Genomic DNA, 23,365 nt, shown 5'->3' with positions numbered 1-23,365 from the left:
GGTACTCTGAAAAAACTCCATATCCCTTAATAAAAATGATTTTTGGGAGCTTGGAGAAAGAAACCGATGGCTGAGTTGAAATGAGCGGTACGACAGTATGCGATCTCTTACAATAGGAAAAAAAAATATTCCCCAGTGTTATTTTTTGCATGGAATTTTCTATAAATGATTCAAAATTAGAATTTCGTGCAAAAAATTTCCATTTACTTTAAAAGTTCACGAGATACACAAAAAGTATAATTAACCTAACTTTGGACATCCCTCCTGACTAAACTATAGGGACCATATTTCCTAGATTGAGTATTAAATTCACGTCTTCGAAGTTCTCCATAAGTTCAGCTATAAGAACAGATTAAAAAATCTCTTATTTTCTGTTCTGTTTTATAGAATAAAATTTTTAAAAAAAAAATCGAAATTCACCTAATGTGAAAAATTTAGGGAACATGACTTGTAAAATTCATTTTAGGAACGTGGAATGAAGCCCAGATGATAAAAGTTTAATAAAAAGTGAAGATGTTTTTCGTTTTAGGTCTGACAAAAAATAGAATTATTCTCTTCTTTTTAGTGCACTTGAAAAATGTGTTATCATTTTATTGTTTTCTTTTTAATTTTCTGTCTTAAGTTTGTTAATATAAAGTGTTCGAAATTTAGGTTGGCGATTGAATGTAAATAATATTTGGCTTTAGCATTTCGGAAACAATTGTAATTTGTATTTTCCTCTGGTACAGAGTTCCAGTTGAAATTAGAGAATTCTAGCTATAGGCCGAATAAAGCCTAAATTTTATTTGATGATGAATTCAGTTTAGCGTTAAACTGTTTGGTTGACTATCGAATTCTGATGGTAGCAGCCAGTAAATCTTGTATATAGCTACAGGCAACAAAATACGCACAGGTCGAAGACTCCCCTTGTAGTAAATGGTGACTGGTGCAAGTTAAGTTTGTCGGGTCACAAAGTCCTCCGTGTTCCCATAACAAATTATATTTACGGGGGTACTGAATTGGAGAGTGATCGTTCTCTGGTTCAAGTCAAAATTACCGTTTGTTTATGAATGAACTGATGTATGTATGTGTCTGCCCTATAAACGGGTGTGCCAGAAGTCCAATTCTTGGCCACTGGAAAACAAGAACAATCGCACCACTTGCCTTAATGGCCTACGACAACAACAACAAGCATTTAAGTTATTATTTTTTTTTTTATCAGAAATGTCATTATCACACAGTACGGTAATTCAAACAGAATTTTTTTTTTCTCTGTACGCTTGAGATAAAAAAGAAAAACGTATTTATTTCAAATGGATGATGTTTTTAACCCCTTAACGATCGGTTAATTTTCAAGAAAACGGTCATAAAAGGACCTATTTTTTTGGCTTTTGTATTTGTATTACGTATTTGATTAGTGCTGCAACTAGTTTAAAATGAACTATCTACAATTACCTTAAAAATATCGTGGTACTGCCATCAGGTGTGTAAAATGAGAAATAAAATGTTTTCCGGGCAAAAGAAATTAATTAGTTTTATTCTTATTGGCGCGTTACTACTGAACACTCCAGCCCGTCAATATCACGGGAGCGAGAAATAGCAGGCGAAATCTCACCCCGTCATTTTCACGGGAGCGAGAAGGAAGGGGTTAAAGAAACGTAAACAGACACAAATTTCGAGCTCCTTATCCTCACGGTTAGACAGTTTACAGCTGTTCACTACAGCTTATTGTGCGAGATAATATTTTTAATTTTGTTTCCAATAAAGGAAATAAATAATATAATATATGAGCTCAAATCTGCTGCATATCATAAGATATTAAGAACTCTGATGAGTTTGAACTGAAAAATTTGTTTCAGTTCTTAATGGATATATTGTTGAAAAATGCGACATGTTTGCTATATTTAAGAAGAACTCGTTTTTTTTTTTTTTTTTTTTTTTTTTGGCAGTCCTAAATTGGCTTTTTTTTAAAACTTATTTATTACTGCTTATTCTTATTGTAAGCAATGCACCGAGCTAAAGTTAGTGTTAGTTTTTAGATAAATATGCTATTGAGAGAAAAAGTTTATTTTGAAAATTATCTTTTAAATTTCTAAATCAGTATATTGTTGGCAAGGTAACTTAAGTGTCAGGGTGCGTAGCGTTTTTAAAAAGTGCTTAAAGGTGCTTATTTTTGTTTTTTAAAAGCCCTTAAAGGTGCTTTTTTCATTGGGTGTTTTTAAAAAGTGCTTAATTTTCCCTTTTTCAAAATGAGATTTTTCCCATACCATGTTAATTTTCGCTAAGAGACACACACACACACAAAAAAAAAAAGATAGGCAAAAAGACACAGTTCGCATTGTTCTATTCAACGTTTTCACAATTTATTTAACCTCAATCTATTTCGGCGTATTGTCAGTCCCTAGCGTATGAAAACGCCATTCGTTTACATGATTCTAAATTTCATGATTTTTGACAATTTGTCTAAAACAATGCCAAAAGTTTTTTTTTTTTTTGACATGACGGTTAAAACCATCAATTGTCAAAAGCTTTCCAACCCTGCCTAATTATATATTTTTAAAGTGCTTAAAAATATTTTTGACTACCTGAAAAGTGCTTAAAAGGTGCTTATTTTTTATTGAATGAGTGTTTTGAACGATTTTAACTATAATATTATTTTTAAGTTTTTAATACTTCTCAAACCACTTTTTTACTTTCTTTTCACCATTTATGTTTATTATTATTATATAACTACATATACCGTCTTAACTAGCCACTGTTTTCTCATTCTGTGTTCACTGTTTACATATTGAACACGTTAAGCCAAATGGCCACAAAATACACCGATCACAGTAACCCGGATATAAGAGCGGTGGAAATGCTGCAGCTCTCCCTAGTGTATAAAACACTATCCATCGGCATTTTTCTTCCCTGTAATACTGTGGCTGTGCATTAATGGGTTAAGTGTAATATATTATGCATGGTTGACCATGTAAAGCTAAGCGCATCAGATGGCGCTGGGGGTTAAAATTCGTCGTAAGACTTCCGGGTTACAACTTCCGACTGATTTTTACCCCTAAGATTGAAAAAAAGCACCATCCAATATTATTATACTTGTAGTGTTTACAATATAACACGTTCTTTCAACGAAGCAAACAACAAATGAATTCGGAAGACTGCAAGCTTGCTATGATGCTACCCAAAAATAACAAATGGTGCTATTTTTTACTAATATAGCCAGCTGAGGGATAACCCTCAAAGCATAGCGAACCTTACAATTTATTTATACTGTGATATTAATTTTGTTAAATTTATTCTAGGTTTACGACCTGTTAGATTTTGTAAACTACAGAAAATTATTAGGAATGGTAAAAATTGCGCGTAAATTTAAACACAAATCACAATAATAAAACTTCCTAGAATATTTACTCATTCCTAGACTATAGCCTGTTCCACACATCGCCTCATAAGCATAGCATAAGCGAAGGGATACAACGAAAGTCTTCGAAATTTCCTCCGGTTTCATGATTTGTCTGAAATAAGAACTCCCCTAGCCATTCGTCTGAACCCGTGGCGGTGACTATGGCAACGCGGTATTGCTATTTCAAGAAAGGGTGTGGGGTCATTGCTTGGGACCGGTTTTGGCTCAGGTCGGCGAGAGAAAGGGAATCTTCTTCTTCGGTTTAATCTGTTAGACGTGAAGAGAAGCTATCCCCCCTAAAATGCGCTACCCTATCTATAGCAGTAGTCGGCCTCAGACTTTGCAGCGGGGCGAGTTCTTACCGTAGACAAACTATAGGACGCTTGTTATTGTTTACACTCAGTCAATCATCCATAGTATTAATTTTTCAGTTTTAATATATCCAATGGCCCAGGGCAACGAAAAATGTTCAAACCAGGTAAATACAGCATTATTTTAACGAAATTCTAAAAAATAAAACCGACAAAATGAGTAACACTTCAAAGAAAGATCATAAATGTTTTTATTCGCATTATATGAACAAAGAAAAAAAAAGTGCAACGCTAATGATAGAGTAAAAGTATAATGTTATCAGGGTTAAATGATTGCCATTGCCTCTTAAAGACTAGATTTCACAACTTCCGAAATTCATTGTGCTCCTTGAATATTTTTTTGAAGTTTCTTTATCTCACTTGAGTGCTTATTATCTTATAAGAAAAAAAATGTGTATATTGGATTAAGAAATAAAGTATTAGTAACATCAATTGATAGAATAGAAGATGGAATACAATTTGATGGAATACAAGGCGTTTTTTGTTAACATGATGTATCAAAATTTGAAATTCTGCATTTCAATATCAAATGTGGTAGAAAATAAATCAAATGTAGTTCAAAAGTGGTAGAAAATATTACTTAGGTTGATATTAGAATGAAATATCAGCTAAGTTAAATACATAATTTTTAACGTCTTAAGGATTGATTACTTTAATCAAAGTATAGTATAATACAAGTAGTACGTTAAGCTATGATGATAATATAGCATATGATATTATACTATATTATTATATATAATATAGTATAATATAATAGCATTTTGCATTGATTAAATTTTAAATATTAATACATCTAGAATAGTATTTTCTTTTTTTCCCAGTTATATAAAATCGACCTGTTTAATTTCATTTAAATGAATAGTTATATCTATGCCCATTTTAAAACCAATTATTTTAATTACCTATCTTGATTATTATAAATTCTTTGTTAATAGTCTATGCTTTCTCTTTTCGACGTGTTTCAAAAGTTTTTCGAAAGCAATTACAAAAGTTTCAGTTTTATTAACTTGAACTATTTTTAAATAGCTTTAACAAATACAAAGTTTCAATTGTATTGAAGAAGGTGTTTGTATCTTATAACAAATTAGACATCGAACATAGCTACGTTTAGGCGGTGAAAAAAGTTAAATTGATTAAAACGTGAAAGTAAAAAGTATAAAATCATATTTTTTCCTTTAATCCTTTCCTCATAGAGCAGTACCAGTGAAGAACCCAACACACTGAATTTAAAAATATCCTTCGTATATTTTGTCAGCACTTAATTCCGTAAAATATAATTACGTATTTATGAAAATTTAAAAGAAAAGCTAAGCTTTGGATTTTTAAAATTAACAAATTCGAAGCAAACTTTTCACTATTCTTTAAATTTTAACTTTCTGAACAGTGCTAAATTTACTGAAAGCTTATAGTCGCAATACAACTTAAACTATTGAGAAATTGAGAGTAAAAATTTTGATTAAATTACTAATTTAATTTATTATTAATTTTGATTAATTTACTCTTGGGACTTATTCAAAAATGCATTTATTAATTTGAATTTATTTTTATACTGTTGTACCACAGAAATGTTTAGTTTACGAAATGATACACAAAAATTCTTTTAAATCTTCTATGAGTCTTTTCTTAAAAAATTTTAAATTAAAAAATACTAAAACATTTTTTTTAATTAAAATATATATATATATATATATATATATATATATATATATATATATATATATATATATATATATATATATATATATATATATATATATGAAATAATTTGCACCTCATGTTTTTAACTATTTGACTAATTTTAATAAACCTCATAACTAAAATATTTTTGTTAAATATGTAACTTGAATTTTTTGTCACATTTAAGACGCATATAATCATAACAATTACTAAGTTCAACAATGAATACAAATGCTTTTATGATTTAAAGAAGAAACAACAACTTTCTTGCGTAATTTTTACATGGATTTCTAAATGATGAATTCAGGATGGATTTTACTAATCCCATTGTTTGTCCGTGGTTTCTTCATGCTAAATAGTTCATTCCTTTTGTTCAAGTATTTGACATGAACAAGCTATGGGCAGCCTGTAAACATCGTCGTGAACACCTTTTTCAACACTCCACGATAGGAGGCGTTGCAGACTGTACTTTTGAACGCATGCTGTCTTTATATCAGCCACTGATGTGCACGGATCACCCATTCCTCTGCAAATAGTTACAGTTCACAGTTAGATGCATTTTAACAATATTTTCGTATAAATATTACATTATATTTACTTTAAGATGTATCGTCATTCTTGGTATTATATATACACAAGGGCTTTTTTTAAGTAAGGGCTGTTTAAAAATAAAAACCAAACGAAAGAAACTTTTAATAAAGCAAATCTATATTTTAAGTGGTGCACGTTAAACCCATAACGATCTGTTAATTTTCAAGAAAACGGTCATAAAAGTGCCTATTTCTTTTATCCCATATCGCAAATACACGTATTTGATTAGTGCTGACATCTAATTTAAAATAAACTAACTGTCTACAATTACCTTAAAAATATCCTGGTACTGCCATCTGGTGTGCAAAATGTGAAATAAAATGCTTTCAGGGAAAGGAAATTAATTAGTTTTATTCTTATTATCGCGTTACTACTGAACACTCCAGCCCGGAAATATCGCGGGAGCGAGAAATAAAGGGCGAAACCTCACTCCGTCATTTTCACGGGAGCGAAAAGGAAGGGATTAAATCTGTTGTGCCTCAAATTCCTCCATGTTCCCATAACAAATTAATACCTCTGGAGGAACTGATCCAGGAGTTCCCTTGTCTTCTGGATTGGGCTCAAAATTACAAGGCTACGGAGTTGAACATAAGTAGTCGTCAACCCAAAATCGGGTCGGCTGTTCAAGGATGGTCATATATACAAAAAAATGCCAATTTTCTTAAACACGTATCATACTTTGCAATTAGATTTAGAATACCTTTTTTATAGTTACTTGCCGCCTGCTCCTAAAACCATACGATCGTTTTCATGTCTTCGTCATCGTTGTACTGGTTTCCACTGAAATGATGTTTGAAACATCGTAGTCACTTAGTGAAAGGTCTGGGGTGTATAGAGGGTGATCTAAAACTTTCCAGTTAAAGGAGTCCAATGAAGTTCGGGACTGAGCTGTGGAGAGAGTCAATGTGATGGGAGTAGCAAAATGTCCTGTCAGTATGCCAGTAGGAAGCTTCGTAAACTTCATAAATCTGTCGGTGAATGTTTGCAGCAAACATGTTTTTTTGCCGATTAGAAACGCATTACTCACCGTACCTCATACTCGGCGGGTGATTTGATAAATTTGAACATTTTAAAGACACAGAACTGACCGTTACCGACACAGCTGTAACTGAGCACAGTTGTTCTCAAGGAATGCCAGGACACGACGCAAGCACTCGTTGTGATACACGCTTCACCTATTAGCTTAGACAACAAAACAGCCCTTACTTAAAAATCAGACCACGTATACATACGTATAAAATCTTTGTCATGATTAAGATTAAAAAAAAAAAAAAAAACAAATAAGCACATTAGGAGCTCGTTCAAGGCAACTGAAAAAGGCGCAACTAAAAGCGTCAGAACCTGCTTGACCAATTGAGGAAGCAGAGAGTAGTTTAAAGGCGATTATTAGAAACATGAGATAATTATAGTCTTATAAGGATATCACAACTGGTTTTGATGTTTTTCATGTCGCCTCTCTTTCTAGTGCTTTTATAGATTTCAATAAAGTTTCTACTAGGTAGCCAATTTGTAGAATAATTTTAAGACTGGTAGAAAAAGGTCGAAGGAACAATATATTTTAATTAATTAGCTTGGACCAAAATTATTTGTAAATTAAATGTCTATGCTACAACTGATTAACTATATTCCTGAAATGGACATAAAATTAAAGACTTTAAAGTCTACAAGAACCTCAAGAAAAAATTGGCACCACTTTTCGAATTTTTTCAGTCTGTGGCTACTCAATAGCCTTAATATTAATTTGTAGCCCCAAACATTGACTTTTACTTTGACAAGAATTCTAAAAATATATTAAGAGCGGCCAGTAATAAATCACTTACAAATACAACGTGAGCTCGCAGCGCACTCGGTGAATAACAGTGACACAACTTCTTTTCAAGTCCTAAAATAACTACATGCAACTTTCTTGCTTGAAAAATTTAATCATTTGACATAGCACACTTTTATAATTTAGTGCTATGGGCTGTGGTATCTTAGTGGCTAGAGAATTGGACTCCGGTCCAGAGAGGCACTGGACTGGTCAGAGAGAGAGAGAAAAAAGCCATAGTTTAAGTGCCTTATACTTGAAGCAATGTGATGATTTTTAGCAAAACAAAATGTTATATTAAGTTGAACAACCAAGACCTTTCGATAGATTTTTAATTATTTTTTTTCTTTTTTCAAATGGCAGGCACTGAACATCATTCTTCGCCTTAGAAGATGCCGGAATTGTTACTCATTTCACGTTACCCAGTGGGCACCTGTGAACCAAAGTCACGGAGGCGAGCAACATTACCTACGCCACACTGCCACGGGTTTGGCCGGATAGATTTTTAATTTGTTGTTGTTGTTCATCTACGTCGCACTAGAGCTGCACAATGGGCTATTGACGACGGTCTGGGAAACATCCCTGAGGATGATCCGAAGACATGCCATCACAATTTTGATCCTCCGCAGAGGGGATGGCACCCCCGCTTCGGTAGCCCAACGACCTGCACGCGAAGTCGAGTACTTTACAGTAGAACAGTTTAACGAGGACCAATAACGCACACCCTTGGTCTCTACGCAGACTGATCCAAGTGATCACCCACCCGCACTCTGACCGCAGCCAGTGATGCTTGACTTCGGTGATCTGCTGGGAGCCGTGTCTTAACGATCAGTCCACTGCGGGAAATTTTTTTTTAAATTTAGAGATAGAATAAATACTACTTTATGACATTAACTGCATGAACTATATGAATTTACCTGCATGTTTCTAGCCTAACAGGTTGTTTAAAGTGTCCTCTTCCAATAGTTCTATCCATGTTGATGATGACCTTCCAATTTCCTTTTGTGTTCTGAGCTCTTAACGGAAGTCCATACTTGATGTCAGATTTGCAAATGTAATTCTCTTCATTGCCTTCTGTTGTCGCATTTTGTTCTATGAGGGGGATTTTTTCCAATTGCTGATCAGGCGTCACCAATCGTTGTGTCAGGAAGGAGTCTGAGTTTAAGGCATATAGAATTTCTCCCCTGCATTAAAACAAATTAAATCATTACATTTTAATTTATAATTATTAAAACTGAAGTAAGTATAATTGAAAATGGTTATAATTTAAGGTGTTTTATTTAGCTTCGAAAGTGTATTTCATAGACCAGCAGTTCCGAAATGGTGTTCCACGGAACCCTACGATTCCGTGGAAAGTTCACTGGAATTCCGTGAGATGGGATTTTCTTTAACCAATTGTGATTTTTGAAACCTATGACTATGTTTTTATAAAACCAATCCTTAAAAATAAATCTAAAAAAATCTTAAGAAAATAAATATTAAAATAAAAAAATAGTAAAAAACGGAAGTGTTTTACGATAGGTTTCAGGAAAAATTTATTTGGCAACTATTTTCTTTCTATTGCTAAATAAATTTAATCACAAATATTTAATCCTTATTCAATTATAGTTAAGCGCGTAGAAGTGTTAAACTTGATTTGAAACATAAGGAAATTGAAGATTTTTTTATCGCCGATGAATATTTTCGTTTATCTCTGTCAAGTATGATTGAATATGTATTTAATCATATTTGATAGAAACATCTTTTTATGACGTTTCCATCCAATATTATAAACCACTCAACCAAAAATAGTTTATTAGCTTTTACTTCAAGTATAATTTGCGTTATTTTAATGTTGAAACTTCATGGTTTAGAAATAACTATTTACCGTGAACTTGTTCTTCATCGTATTTTTTTTTAAATATTTTTCTGTGAGAATAATCTTTGAAAAAGAATATTTGTTGTTAACGTTGCGCTTACATCAACTAAAATTATACTACTTGGAAGGAAAAATGCGATTTTTAATTTAAGGAAATAACTATTTTGAGAAAATGTAAAAATAGTAATTGGAAATTAGAGGGAAAAAAATTGTCTTCATTACATGCATAATGCGTCAGTTATTTAACTGACATATTTTGTATATCGAATTTTGTACTATTTCATAACGGAGTAAAAATTCCATGTTCCAATATCAACGTTTTATATTCCTAGGAACAGTATATAAATTTTATTCCTGAAAAATGTCTAATACATTGCATTTGAGCCGAGATGGTTCAAGGGACAGCCAATGAGATGAACCGGGTTTGAATCTCAGCGATGGCTGGTTGATATGAATTCCGCACCCAGCTTGCACTGACCACTGTGATGACGTGAAACATCCTCAGTTGTTGATGGATCATGGGTTAAAGTCCCCTTGACGTCAGGCTAACCGTGGAAGGTTCTTGTGGTCTTCCTCTCCATGTAACGCAAATGCGGGTTGGTTCCATCAAAAAGTCTTCCACGAAGGCAAATTTCTGCCAATATTTGATCCAGGAATTCCCTTGTCATCTAGATTGGGTTCAAAATTAGGAGACGGAGGCCTAATTTTGAACCCAATCTAGACCCGTTCAAGGCCACGGAGGTGAACATTAATAGTTGTAAACCCAAATATGGGTCGGCTGTTCAACGATGGTTATAAAATAAAATAAAAAGTACCTTGCATTTTAAGTAAATCAACTGTTGAATTTTTTTCATTACAGATTTCAAAAAATTCGTTCAAAAACATTGGTACTTTAATCTATAATACGGGGCAAATCTGTTACAATCTTGATAAAATATTAAATTGAACTATTGTTCCGTTCAAGTTGAATCATATTATCATGAAATCAAGTTTAAGAAGTTCGAATGTGTATAGTTCAACTTAGTATCATATTAAGGTTGCAGTAAAATTTGAAAGAAAAAAAAAAGATATTATGGTTTAATATTCTTTGAACTTTTAGCAGAGTATTTATTTTAACTTTAAACAAATTACTTCGCTTAATAATAAATTATTGAGAAGATGGAATAACACCGGGTTGCTAAGATTCGAAAGCCTGTTAGAGTTAAACTGTTCTATATAGAAACTGCATGACTAATCAATATATTCGTTACTTTAGTTGTACACAATATATCATTCTCGAAAAGTTATAGCTGTAATACTTTTTTTACGAATGATTTTTCTTTCTAGAAAAAATAAAACTGTCTAGTCAAGTTACCCCACTAATGGGATAAAACCGGGTACACATATTAACTCTGTGGGAAATTTAGAAATACTAGAATTTCAGGGAAAAAGTAGCAGACATTTCCATTTTAATAGCATTTAGTAGCAGACATAACCATTTTTTAACACAATTTTAAAAAAAAATTATGCATGAAATTTATGTGATGTAGTCAAGGTTGTACTCAGGGGACGGAGAAAGAGAGAGACAACTGTCCCAGGGCCTGGAACGGTTAAGGACCCGACCAAAATTGTTTGCAAAAAATTTAGTGTTCATAAATTTTTTTTCAAAAGAATATAGCAGAGAATTTCTTTTATAAAAACTACACTTTTGTATAAAAGGTCTTCAAAAATTCTACAAAATAGGAAAATAAGGCTTTTTGTGCTTTGAGGATGGGAACGCAATAAATTTGTCCTGGGACCCGTAAAACCTTAGTTTAATCCTGGATTTAGTTATCTTTTTCTTGTGCTGCATTACAGTTTTTCAGAGCCCAGTATAGACACAACATCAATGGGGGTTAGGGAGAAACTGGACCGGGTAGTACTCGGGTTTAATTCGCAAGCAGTGGTAATCGAAACCAAACAGGACAGTGTTATTTATCTGGCTAAATCCTTATTGTTTGTTTCATGAATACTTAGTAAACTTGTAATAAGCGGGACTAAGAATAATTTTTTGAACTGTAATGTAATAAGGATAGTTTAAAAACAAGAGAATGTTAGAGAGTTGACATAGTAAAACAAACTTATCTACACAGACGTCGGGGATTAATCAACATCAACACATCAATATGGTAGGCCTTTCTTCTTGATTAGTAAAGTGTAATTCGGAGTTTACCCGTTAGAAAACAGATCCTACTTCACTAAAATCGTGGTACCCGGTTTTACACCAATCTCCCCTAAATGCATTTTACCCCAATACAAATGATATAATTATGGAAAAGAAAGAAACAGAAAAAATAAACTACTTTAAACTTTTACCTTGGATAAGCTGGATCTTCAAAGCATATTGTATCATTGGTAGCTTTCGCACAAGCTGGAGTTTGTGTTTGTTCTTTTGTTTCTACTGGTCTTGGTGCGAATTGAAAATGATTTTCGGGAAAGATTGCAATAGGTTCAAAAGGATTTCTGTTAGGACTTACACCTTGAATCGGGTAAAAGGAAGCATCTGGTATCGATAAACCGGGGTTTCTTTCTGGATATGTTCTAAATAGTTGCGGAGGAGCCTCAGGTCTTTCTTGATTAGGCATGCCGGGTAATCCTTGAGAGAATTGCTCAGGCGTACTGCCTTCGGTTTCATTTTGGTTGTCGTTATCTTCAATTCTTACATTGGGAAAACCTCGTTGAACAGTTTCCAAAGCAGCTCTGTAAGGATCAGGACTGTTATAAACGTTGTAACTTCTAGGGACTGTAAAAAAAGGGAAAGGCTGTCTTAATGGTGCAACATTTTCTTTCGATTCCTTTTCTGTAACATTTTTAGTCGGAAGAGTTTCTTCAGTCGCGTATCCAGCTTCTGTCAAAGGGTATCTCATATATACATTATCTTGTCTCTCGAAATTGTTTTGCTCTTCAACATTATTTGGCCTTTGTATTCTTGCTCCAAATGGAACGGATATGGGATTTTCTTTGTTAGGAGTTTCGGTTAACAGCTCAGTTTGTTTTTCTTCACTTTCAGCTGGTGTAGAACTTAACATTTGTCCTGGACGAACATTGTTTTGAACAGGAACTCGGGCACGTTGCTGAGGATTTATGAATCGTGGAGGAATTTGCGATCTCTCTTCAGAGTTGGGGTAATTTGATAGGATGCTCAGAGCTGGATTAGCAAAAATATTTCCTCTTAAATTTGGATTGCCGTTAAAAAGATTAGGGCTGCGTTGATATTGGGTATTTGCTTGAGGATTACCAAATAATGCCGGAAACCCAGATCCGGCTTGATTCATGGAGTTGTCATAATTGGAATAACCTGGAGAGGATTCTTGCTGGAAGAACTGTGGCATTTGTCCTGGCATATGTGTAGGCACAGATTGAGAAACAGGAACTTGGAAGGGTGCTTGAAATAGATATTCTGAACTTGCAAAAGGATTTCTTTGATCAGTTTGTAGTGAAAATACTGTTGGAAAGTTACCTGCGTTCTCAAGCTGTGGATACTGACCTTGTGAAAAGTCTGGCTGAGTATTGTAAAATGAGTTTTGAATGTCACTGGGTATTCTTCCATTTGCGTTTGCAAAATTAATCGGTTGTTGAGCAAATGGGTGTCTAAAAACGGGTCCTGGTTGGAAAGCAAAAGGTGGCTGAAATATAGAGTTATATGATTGTTGACGACCTCGAGTACGATCAGAATTTTCATTACTATTAGGAGTTCGAACTGCTTCGGCTTGTTGTGGGGCACTTTCTGATCTAAAACTCTGCCTCTGATCTCGGAAGTCATTAACTGACTGGAAAGGTCTCTGGTATCCTCCTTGAGTGAGTTGAAATACAGGTGAATTTTCAGTAGTGGGTTCGTTCCTTAAGCGGTTGTTTTCTGGCATAAAAGGAGATGGCCGTTCAGTCTCTCTCTCTTCTTTGGATTCATCAAAGCTGTTTCTTTGGAAGTTTGGTTGACTTAATTCTGGTGCTTCACTTCTAGTTTCTACATCATCTGAGTTTGATGCAAGCAATGGTTCTTCGGTTACAGCAGATGCAAGTTTGACGCTAGCAGAGTCTCCCTGTTCAGTATTGTTTTCACCGACGAAATCATCAAACAAACCAGTACCATCAAGTAACGATTTTAGCATTTCTAGAAAGAAAAGTATTTTTTGAGGTATTTTAAACAATCTAAAAAATTATGCAGTTTTTCACAGGTGAAGGTGAAATAGTCAACCCGTTACTTAAAATGCCTTACTTAACCCCTCCGGATCGTCGTCATCATCGTCATCATCAGTAGATGTCATTCCATTTTCAGGATTACCATTTTTTTCCTCTTCTGGATCCATGACTAAGAACTTAATCGTCGAGTCCGAAGGTTGTAAGTCATCTGAAGAGCTAGCAGGTGCCACGTTTTCATTCTCGGTAATTGTCTGTGACTGACCTTTCACAATAGTTAACAGTAACACGAGCTGTAATAAACAGAAATTTATAATTGAAAATTGATTACACATTTTTAATCTTTCACTAAGAAATTGTGCTGTTCATAAACAGAATTATTTTTCTTTTGAATAAAGTTGAAGAAGTTTCTTTGTGAATTAACATCGTATTTAAAGAATCTATTTCATGACCTGAATTTTCATAATTTTTTTTAAAACAAAAATCACCATTTATATTTTTTTAAGTGTAACTATATTCGATTTCAACGTAAGCTAGCAATTAAAAATTTTTTTAAAGTAAAGTGAAAAGTAAATTTATAAAACTGCTGCCTTTTTTTTAAGAATTAAGTTTTAATATCATCTGCTTATTGTAACTGAAAGAAACTTTGTAGGATACAAATAGCACTTTTCAGAAAATATCGATTATAACCTCGAAAGATGAGTTTAAGTTCAAAAATGCATAAATTTCTAAGAATTGTGATATACTGATGAAATATTGTTACTATCATGCAATTTATCTGTTTATCTTAGTTCTTGAAAAAGGATATTGAATGCATGGATACTAGTATGAAGTGTTGCATGGATACTAGTGCGAATGTTGCATTGTATGCATGGATACTAGTGTGGAATGTTTGAAAGAAAACATTGCCCCAGTGTTGCCTCCATTACAAAAAAATTGAAATATTGTTTTATGTATAGACTTTGTTTGGATACATTTCTACTAACTTATATATAACTTTTTATAATGTATTTCTTTTTGAATGATCATAAGTTTTAAAACAAAAGGTATTTTAAAAATTAAACAACAAAGTGTTTCCCCGCATAAATCGAAACATAAATGGATTTTAAACAGAATTTTTCCTAAAATTTTGATGAAGATTATACCAAATATATTTCATTTCAAACTGTTGGATTATAAGCCATTGGATTATAAGCGATGTGCTATATGCGGGTTTTCAAAGCCGTAATTTCTTAAAATTTAGATCGAAACCTTATAAAATAAAGTCTTTTAAACTATCATAATCTTTAAAATTTGATGTATTTAAATAATGAATCAGGAAGTGCTGTCCCATAAAGATAGCATAAACAATGTATGATTCCCCCCTTTTTTTGCAATTTTTAATCCTATCATTTCAAAATGTGCCAATAGTTTTGACATTTAAAAAAAAAAAAAAAAAAAAAAAAAAAAAAAAAAAACAGAAACGTAGTTAGACTTAACCAGGCCCGTTTTTCCTTCGAATGTTATCCTGAAAACAAACAACTAAATTTCTACAATTTTCGTTTCAAATTTTGTACTATTGTTTATTATTATTTTTTTTTTAATATCACAGAAGCACGGCATTTTGTGATATTAAAGACGTTGCTTAAAAATCCGCTTAAAAATGTTAAAAATAAAAATTCCTTAATTGTTGAGATTTACTTATTTCTTGTAAATGATATGCTTTATTGAAATATCAAGTTCATATACATATACATATATGATAGTTCATATACCCATACATATATAATTTGAGGTTAAATTTTCGTACATTAATAAATTTAAATTAACATTATTGAAATAAAATTACATACATTTGTATTCGAAAGCTTAAAATAAGTATCTAAGAAAAAATTTTTTGGTGGCAATTTCTTTAAATGTTACTATAAATTTAAAGAACTATAGTTTCTAAACAGAAATAGTTGTATCTATAGAGTAAAAAGTTTCCATTTATACTTTTTTTCAACGGGACAAAGAGTTCTTATTGCCGAACTGTTAATAATACTTTCTCTTAACCGAAAGTAGCGTGCTAGGTTTTGTAAGAGTGTTTTGCACTAGTTTGTTTTCAGAAAAGAAAGTTTTGCATGTTCACGCTCAAGTTAATCTTTAGGTCTTCGTTTAACTGTGACTGTAACCTATCATTTTCCGATTGAGGAAGAAATGAGTTGTCACGCAGTTGCTTGCGAATTCAAATGAATTGTTGGGGAGATAGCGGGGTGGACCTTGTTTCACAATTTAGGGAGTTCTATTACGAGAATGAATAGGTATCCTATTTTGTTTGGACGCTGGGTGTGGAAATTTCTTGTAACGTGTATTCTAAAAAATATTTTCTTTTTATTCCAAGGCGTGAAAGGAGCTCATTAGAATGTTTCGAGGTTGTACTTTTTCCTTTGTTGTTAAAGTTTAGAAATAAGTTTTCTGTTCTCATTATTAGAAAGTCCTATCTTGAAAGAAGATAGTAGCATCGACCATCAAGTGCGGTCTTGAAACTTTGTCGTACTTGTTTTCGAACAGGAATATTCCAACCGTTGTGTGGTGGAAGGCCAACTTTACGTTAATTTATTTTGCATTGCATCTTTTTCCTTTGTCTTAAATGTTTAAAAGCTTTCATCACTTGATTTTTTTTTGTAATTTTTTTTACAAAAGTTTAATAAGTTTACCGAAAATTTCGTTTATTTGAACTTACAAACTCATGAAGAAAATGCACAGTATAATTGATTTGTTACACATTTTGTTTTGTCTTTACTCTTTGATTTTTTTGTAAATAAATTTATATACATGTTTTGTACAGAGTCAATAAGCTTTTATACAGGGTGTTCAGTGATCACCACTCTCATTATATATTTTTAGAATCCTTGCCTAGACTTAATTAAAAGAAGGGGTAGTATTTAAAAAGCGCAATATCATATTTATGCAAGCGAAACCATGATAAAATTATCAAATTTAATCTTATTTGTTAAATTTCCTCACATATTATAAAACCACATTTTATTGTTAATTTTACCAGAGGGCTTCGGTAAAAATAACTAATCTTTTTAGTGTTCCCATATAGCCAGAAACACAGAAATTTTTTTCCATATTCTTGTAGTTTTGGTCAGAGTGGAAAGTATATTTTTTTTTCTCAGTATAGAATTATTCAAAATCATCTCTTTTTACTTTTAAAAACTAAATGAAAAAGAAATGTATATATATATTTTTTCCACTTGTATCAAATAAATGCTATTTGATAATGTGTGATTTGATGATTAAGGATGTGATTCTTTATTCGATTTAAAGACTTAAAAAAAATCTGGAAAAGTTATCGTACTGTATGATAATAACATTTCTTAAAAAAGAAACATAATTCTAGTTATTAAAATCAAAAAATAACTGTATTTAATCCAATAATTTGGTACTCTTTCCCTTCGTATACTAAAGATAATATATCAATAAATCAACCGGATACAAATAGTTTTCAAATTATAGCTCTTATTTCCATACATTTACTGCAAAAATTCTGAATTGAAAAAAGATTTAACCCAATAAATGATTTTTATGTTTTTTAAATGCTATGATAAAATTATCAACACTATGATAAAATTATATTAAAATTATCAATTAAATTATCTAAATTATCAATTATCAAATTTTACCACACTTAAAAAATTTTATCAAATATTATAAAATCATATTTTATTCTTAAGTTTACCAAAAGTCATTTCCAAAAGTCTTCAGCAAAAATTACAGTACTTTTTGGTGTTGCCGTAGAACTAGAAAACTAGGTAAATGTTTAACATATTCTGGTAATTTTGACCATACTTTTTTTCTCAGTGGACTACTAAAGGTGTAACATTGTGCTAAAAAGATTGGTACTTTTTAAAATACATACATTTGGGACTAATTAAGGTACCATGGCAGTGCAAAGAGGCGATTTCTGAACTATTTTTATATGTCCCTACTTTTGTAACCTAAGTACTCAAGCATGCTTATCTTTACTTACGGTGCTTACCATGATGATGCTTGTCATTCATTTGGTCAGCTTGTTATATCACCCGTAAGCGAAAGGTTAAGCAGTTTTAATTGTTTTTAACTGGTGAATATTACAGTCATAATAATACAAAATTTCAAAATAAACTTAACGATTATGCAACTATTACATAATTAGTTTTACATTGCATGTTTATAAGTTTTTCGAAAGCTCTCCCTCGTTTCAAGGTGCCAGAATTTAGAGGTTTTTTTTTTCAAGAAAAAAGGATTTAAAATGAGGCCAGTAACCTTTATTTACAGACTATGAATAAAACTGCGGAAAGTTTAAATTTCCATATCTTTGTCTCTAATTGATTTTTATTGACATGGTCTACCGGGTTTGAAAGCGAACGCGTCTAATGAAAATTTCTCATGTGTATGGTTTAGCTTTATTTGCAATGGTCAAGTGTCCAAGTTTTGGTTGCATGCATATTGTTGGGTAATGATACAAGACATGCGAGATGCTGATATACGCGGGCGTACTGCGTGACATTCAAAATGTTGATATAAAAAATTCTTTGATTAAAAATACCTGACCCGAATTAACCGCATGAGCAACACTGTATTTTAAATTTTTCGTAGTCTTTTTTTTTATTGCCTATTTATACCATTGTGAGACAATCACCTCTCGTCAAGAGCGTGGAATCAAATTCAAAAGGTGTTTTCAATTTCCACGAAACGGTTAATGAATTTATTAAAAAGTCATAAATGTAAAAGTTTAGTTTTTTTTCTTTATTCATATTAATTTTTTGGGAAAAAGCACTTAATAAATTTTTGTTTCATATGACGGAAGGATAAAGGTTCTTTTCTTTTAGTTTTTAAGTTTAACATTCAAATCCTTTCATTTCTAAAGGAAAATCTAGTTAAAACATCTGAGGAGGGTTTAGTTCTTAATTGTACGTTATTGTAAATAAATTTAATAAAAACCTTGTTTGTTTATTTATATAATTTTTACCATATGCAAATCGATTTCGGGCGAATCCATGGACAAAATTATGTCAAAACAAGCAATTCATGTTTCTTTCTCTCTCTCTCTCTTTTTTTCTTTTATTTTTTTCTTAAATAAAAGTTAGTTCTTCAAAATTATTATTTGTCAACTTTTTAAAATTGTCCGGGATAATATTACCTAGCGCACATCCATCTTTGGACCCATCTTTGGTAACTAACAAATCAAACGCACTTCAATACTGCAGTATGAACGCACCATAAAACAAAACTCCTCTATTTACGCTTTTACCTCAATTTTCGCTTCTGTTTTCATATTTTGTAATCTGGCAATCTTGTTACGAAAATATTTTAAATTGTTCTTGAAGAATTTTCCGTTCATTTAAGTTCATTTGAATTAGCTACTCGTTTCATAGATTTCGTTTTATGTTTTATTCTGTCTTTTCTTTTCATTTTATTTTCTGTTTTAACGTGATATTTTTACTTAATGTGTTCAATTTAATTATTGTAAATTTCTTGTAAAAATTTTTTTTGAGTGCTCCTTACACTATTCTCTTGACATATTTTACTTTGGCTATATTGATACAATATCAGTAAGCACTTCTTCTTACGGATATGATCGTGTGAGCTGATGAAAAGATTATAACTTTTATTTTCCGGATTTTTAATAAGTTACACCCTTTTTTTTGGATATTTTTTGATTTATTAATTTTATTATTAGTATTTTTTTTTCATTGTTCCGTAATTTTTTCCACGTTTTCTCTACATTTTGAACTTATTTTATGAGTCCTATTTACTTGCAGCTTATGCGCAGTAATTTTTCATAATTTTCTTCGTTCTTTTTTTCTTATATATATATCTATATATAAAGAGAGTCTATATTTTTTCTTCTATATATATATATATATATATATATATATATATATATATATATACACACACACATACAAGATACTTGTGTAGGTAACAGAGAATTTGATCGAGGCGTAGCACTCTTTTTAACTTCTGAAAACAAGCGTCCAATATATTTGACATTAAGTCTTAATTTATCTCTTAACAAAATAATGTCTTATGATTATTTTTTTCTGCATGTATGTCAATACAAAACTATCGTCTAATTAAAAATACAATTGGTTTTAATCTTGTTAGTCAGAACCTTTAACTACAATGAAAAAATATTTATAAAAAAGTAAGAAATTTTATTACATTGGATTACTTTTGGACTGTTTTAAGGTAAATAAATACAATGAATATATATCCAATACAATATATTATCCAATATTGCATATATTATCCAATATCTAACCAATAATATCCAGTCCAATAATCCAATATATAATATCCAATACATTCTACATTATGGTTTAATTTATCTCTTAAAAAATAATATTTTATGATTATTTTTTCTGTATTTATGCCAATACAAATCACTCGTCTACGTTAAAATATAGTTGGTTTTACTCTTGTAGGTCAGAAAGTTTAATTACAGTGAAAAAATATGTATAAAAAAAGTAAGAAATTTGATTAGATTAGAACTGCAAATAGAGGGAATAAATATCTCAGTATGTGAGTCAAGTGGATTTATTTGCAATACCGAAATGCGAAAAAATACACTGTAAGAGGTATGTAAAATATGCTGAAAATTAAAATTTATTATTTTATATGTATTAATTAAAGAAATTAAAAATAGTAGTTAAGTTTAATTAATTATCGTCAAGTCATTTACTTTTTTTAAGCTGTATATTTCTAAGTTAAAGTCACATCTTCTTAATAATATAAAACTCAAGTTTCAGCAGATTATAAAAAAAAAAAAAAAAAAAAATTAAAATTATTAAATTTGGCAATTTCATGTTTATTAATTTTAATTATTTTTATTCTGTTTGTAACCAGTGTTGTGCAGTCGACCCAACTTTGGTTATATGACTATCAGTGTTCATCTCCGTAACCATATCATATTGAACCCAACACGGAAGACAAGGAAACTCCTGCATCAAACGTTCGAACAAAATAGCCTTCATGGAGGACTTTTTGATGGAACAAACCAGCATAAGAGTTATATGGAGTTAAAAACCGCGAAAACTTCTCAATGGTAAGAAGCTGCTCTAACTCATGATATGTTCATTTCTTGAAGCTAACGTAAAAGTGCAAAATCTCCCTTATATTTGTCTTACGTTAACCGTAACTTTATTCTCGACTCCTAGCGACTTTGAAATTTGTAGAGAAATTTTTGTGCGCTGTGAAGCTCAAATAGCGTTAGCATTAGAGTTAGGGGGAAATGTAATGCTTTTCAAAATTTTTTTAAAGTAAAAAACAACGTTAATTGAAAAACGAAAAATTTTATAGCGTACCAAAATAATAGCTTATTGAGAAAAATGCTTGGTTGTAAAGTCCGGCTATCTTGAGTTGCATGTGATCAATAAAATCATGATACTAAGAATCGTTAAGCTATATTTTGATGAGCTGAACTTCTATAAAAAATGTTTTGCTAAATTTAATAATGTAAAGTCAATCGGATGGGCAACAAATAATATTAAAAAAGAAAATGAAATTATTTAAACTTTTTTAATTGTGTGGTATATGCCTGTCAGTTTTATTTACGATTGCGCAGTGTAGATTAAAAATGATTGATTGATTTCTTTGTTGCCTGTGATCATTTTAATCTAGACACTTTATTTTATAACCGTCGTTGAACAGCCGACCCATTTTTCGTATTTGCGACTACTAATGTTCAATGTCGTAGCCTTGTAATCTTGAACCCAATCCAGAAGACAAGGGAACTCTTGCATCAAGCATTGGGAGAAATTTGCTTCCATGGAGGACTTTTTAATGGAACTAACCTGTATTTGCGTTACATGGAGAGGAAAACCACGAAAACTCCCTCCCCCGGTTAGCCCTACGGCAACGGGACTCTAACCCTTGATCCGCCTACCACTGAGGATATTTTACGTCAGCACTGTGGTCGGTGCCAGCCGGATGCGGAATTCGAGTCGACCAGCCATCGCTGGGAGTCGAACTCGGTTCACCTCACTGGAAGGTGAACGCTCTATCCCCTGAGCCATCACTGCTCTAATCTAGACATTGCTCTGGAAGCGTATTTAAGAAACTGGACGTTGATTAATGGGTAGGGCAAAAATAATATAAATTGATGTACTAATATTATTTGTTGGATGGAGATATTTGTATTCATTGGGATATCTGCAGTCAATAGTAATGGCAAATGCGTGTTTAAGAAAAAGGACACAGCTCACACTAAGTATAATTATTACTGGATAAGTCTCACGGCTTGGGGTTGAGATGGATGGAAAAATTATGGATCTAACTTTTCAGGCCATTTCTTCGTGTCCAGAACAATAAATGATAACGTGTTTTCAAAAAATCTAAATTTGAACAGCGTAAAATTAGTACAACTATTATTAATTAATCAGACCCGAGAAAACCTTGCAAAACAACTGTTATCTTTTAAGGCGTTTTGAAAAAAAAATTTAAAACAGTGGAGTAAGTAATTTAGCTAAATGGATGGTATCACGTGACGAATTTGTATGGATCCATTATTTTATTCCTCAACCGAACAATCGTAAAAGAAGTTCAAAAAATGGAATCAAATGCAATATCCATTTTTTTTAAATACTCATTTTGAATTGTGTGCATTTTCTTAAACACGCATTTTTAGCTGCGTCTATTTTCTTAAATTCGCATTTAGAGCTGCGTCCATTTTCTTAAATTCGTATTTAGAGCTGCGCCCATTTCTTAAATTCGCATTTAGAGCTGCTTCCATTTCTTAAACACGTATTTTAAGCTGTGCTAATTTTCTTAAACGCGTTTTTTTGAGCTATGTCCGCTTCTTAACCACGCATTTTGAAATATGTCCATTTTCATAAACACACATTTTGAGCTGTGTCGAGAACGGGTATTCATCCCGTATATTAAACTTGTAATTAAATATTATGTATGTTTATCAATATCTTAAATGCTTCCATTATTTGATCATTGTCAGTACAAAAGAATGTACATTTTATTTTGAAGTCATTTTCAGAAAATAAAATTATTTTCAATATGTTTAAAACCGACAAGCTGATAGCAATATCAGGAATATGTTTGCCATCGAGTTATTTTCAAAGCAATGCTCAAGAAATCTTGCATTGTAATATAAAAAAATAATAAAATGCAAATAAAATAAGATGCAGAAAGTGCCAAAGATATTTATATTTCATAATCCTATGAGCACAAGCAGCATTGTCTAAAATCAAAATTACCGAACACGAGTGCTTGTTGACCTACATTGCCCTCACTTCCTCCGATGAAAAAGAAGTCATAAAACTACAGCGTCTTTGACAACAGAGGAAATAAAAAATTAATTGTTTTCCTTCAAAAAACAAACACGCACTTGTTTCATACCTGGTTTAAGAAAATTTAAATATATTTTGACTCTAATTGATCTTATGCGTCAAATAATTATTTTATATATCCACAAAAAGTGAACTATGAAGTTGGGATTAATAGGTGTAATTACACTCTAAGAAATTTCCGCAAAATTCGGTGAGTTAGCCGTTGATTTGTAA

At 31.8% G+C, this 23,365-nt stretch overlaps 1 protein-coding gene across 1 annotated transcript in view; it reads right to left on the bottom strand.

Moving 5' to 3' along the window:
- Window positions 1-5,649: 5,649 nt before the first annotated feature.
- LOC107438693 (uncharacterized) overlaps window positions 5,650-23,365 on the bottom strand; it is a 43,504-nt gene continuing 25,788 nt past the window's right edge. The window contains exons 2-5 of the mRNA XM_087159777.1: window positions 13,918-14,131; window positions 12,018-13,812; window positions 8,743-9,009; window positions 5,650-5,953 (exon numbers count right to left, since the gene is read on the bottom strand). Coding sequence (XP_087015903.1) covers window positions 5,788-5,953; window positions 8,743-9,009; window positions 12,018-13,812; window positions 13,918-14,131 — 2,442 coding nt within the window. The 3' untranslated portion in view covers window positions 5,650-5,787. The remainder of the gene's footprint in view (window positions 5,954-8,742; window positions 9,010-12,017; window positions 13,813-13,917; window positions 14,132-23,365) is intronic.

The sequence above is a fragment of the Parasteatoda tepidariorum genome, chromosome 1, assembly GCF_982258835.1.
Source record: "Parasteatoda tepidariorum strain Cologne lab strain chromosome 1, Ptep-v5.0, whole genome shotgun sequence".
NCBI lineage: Eukaryota > Metazoa > Arthropoda > Arachnida > Araneae > Theridiidae > Parasteatoda > Parasteatoda tepidariorum.
This window is presented reverse-complemented; position numbering and strand designations above follow the sequence as displayed.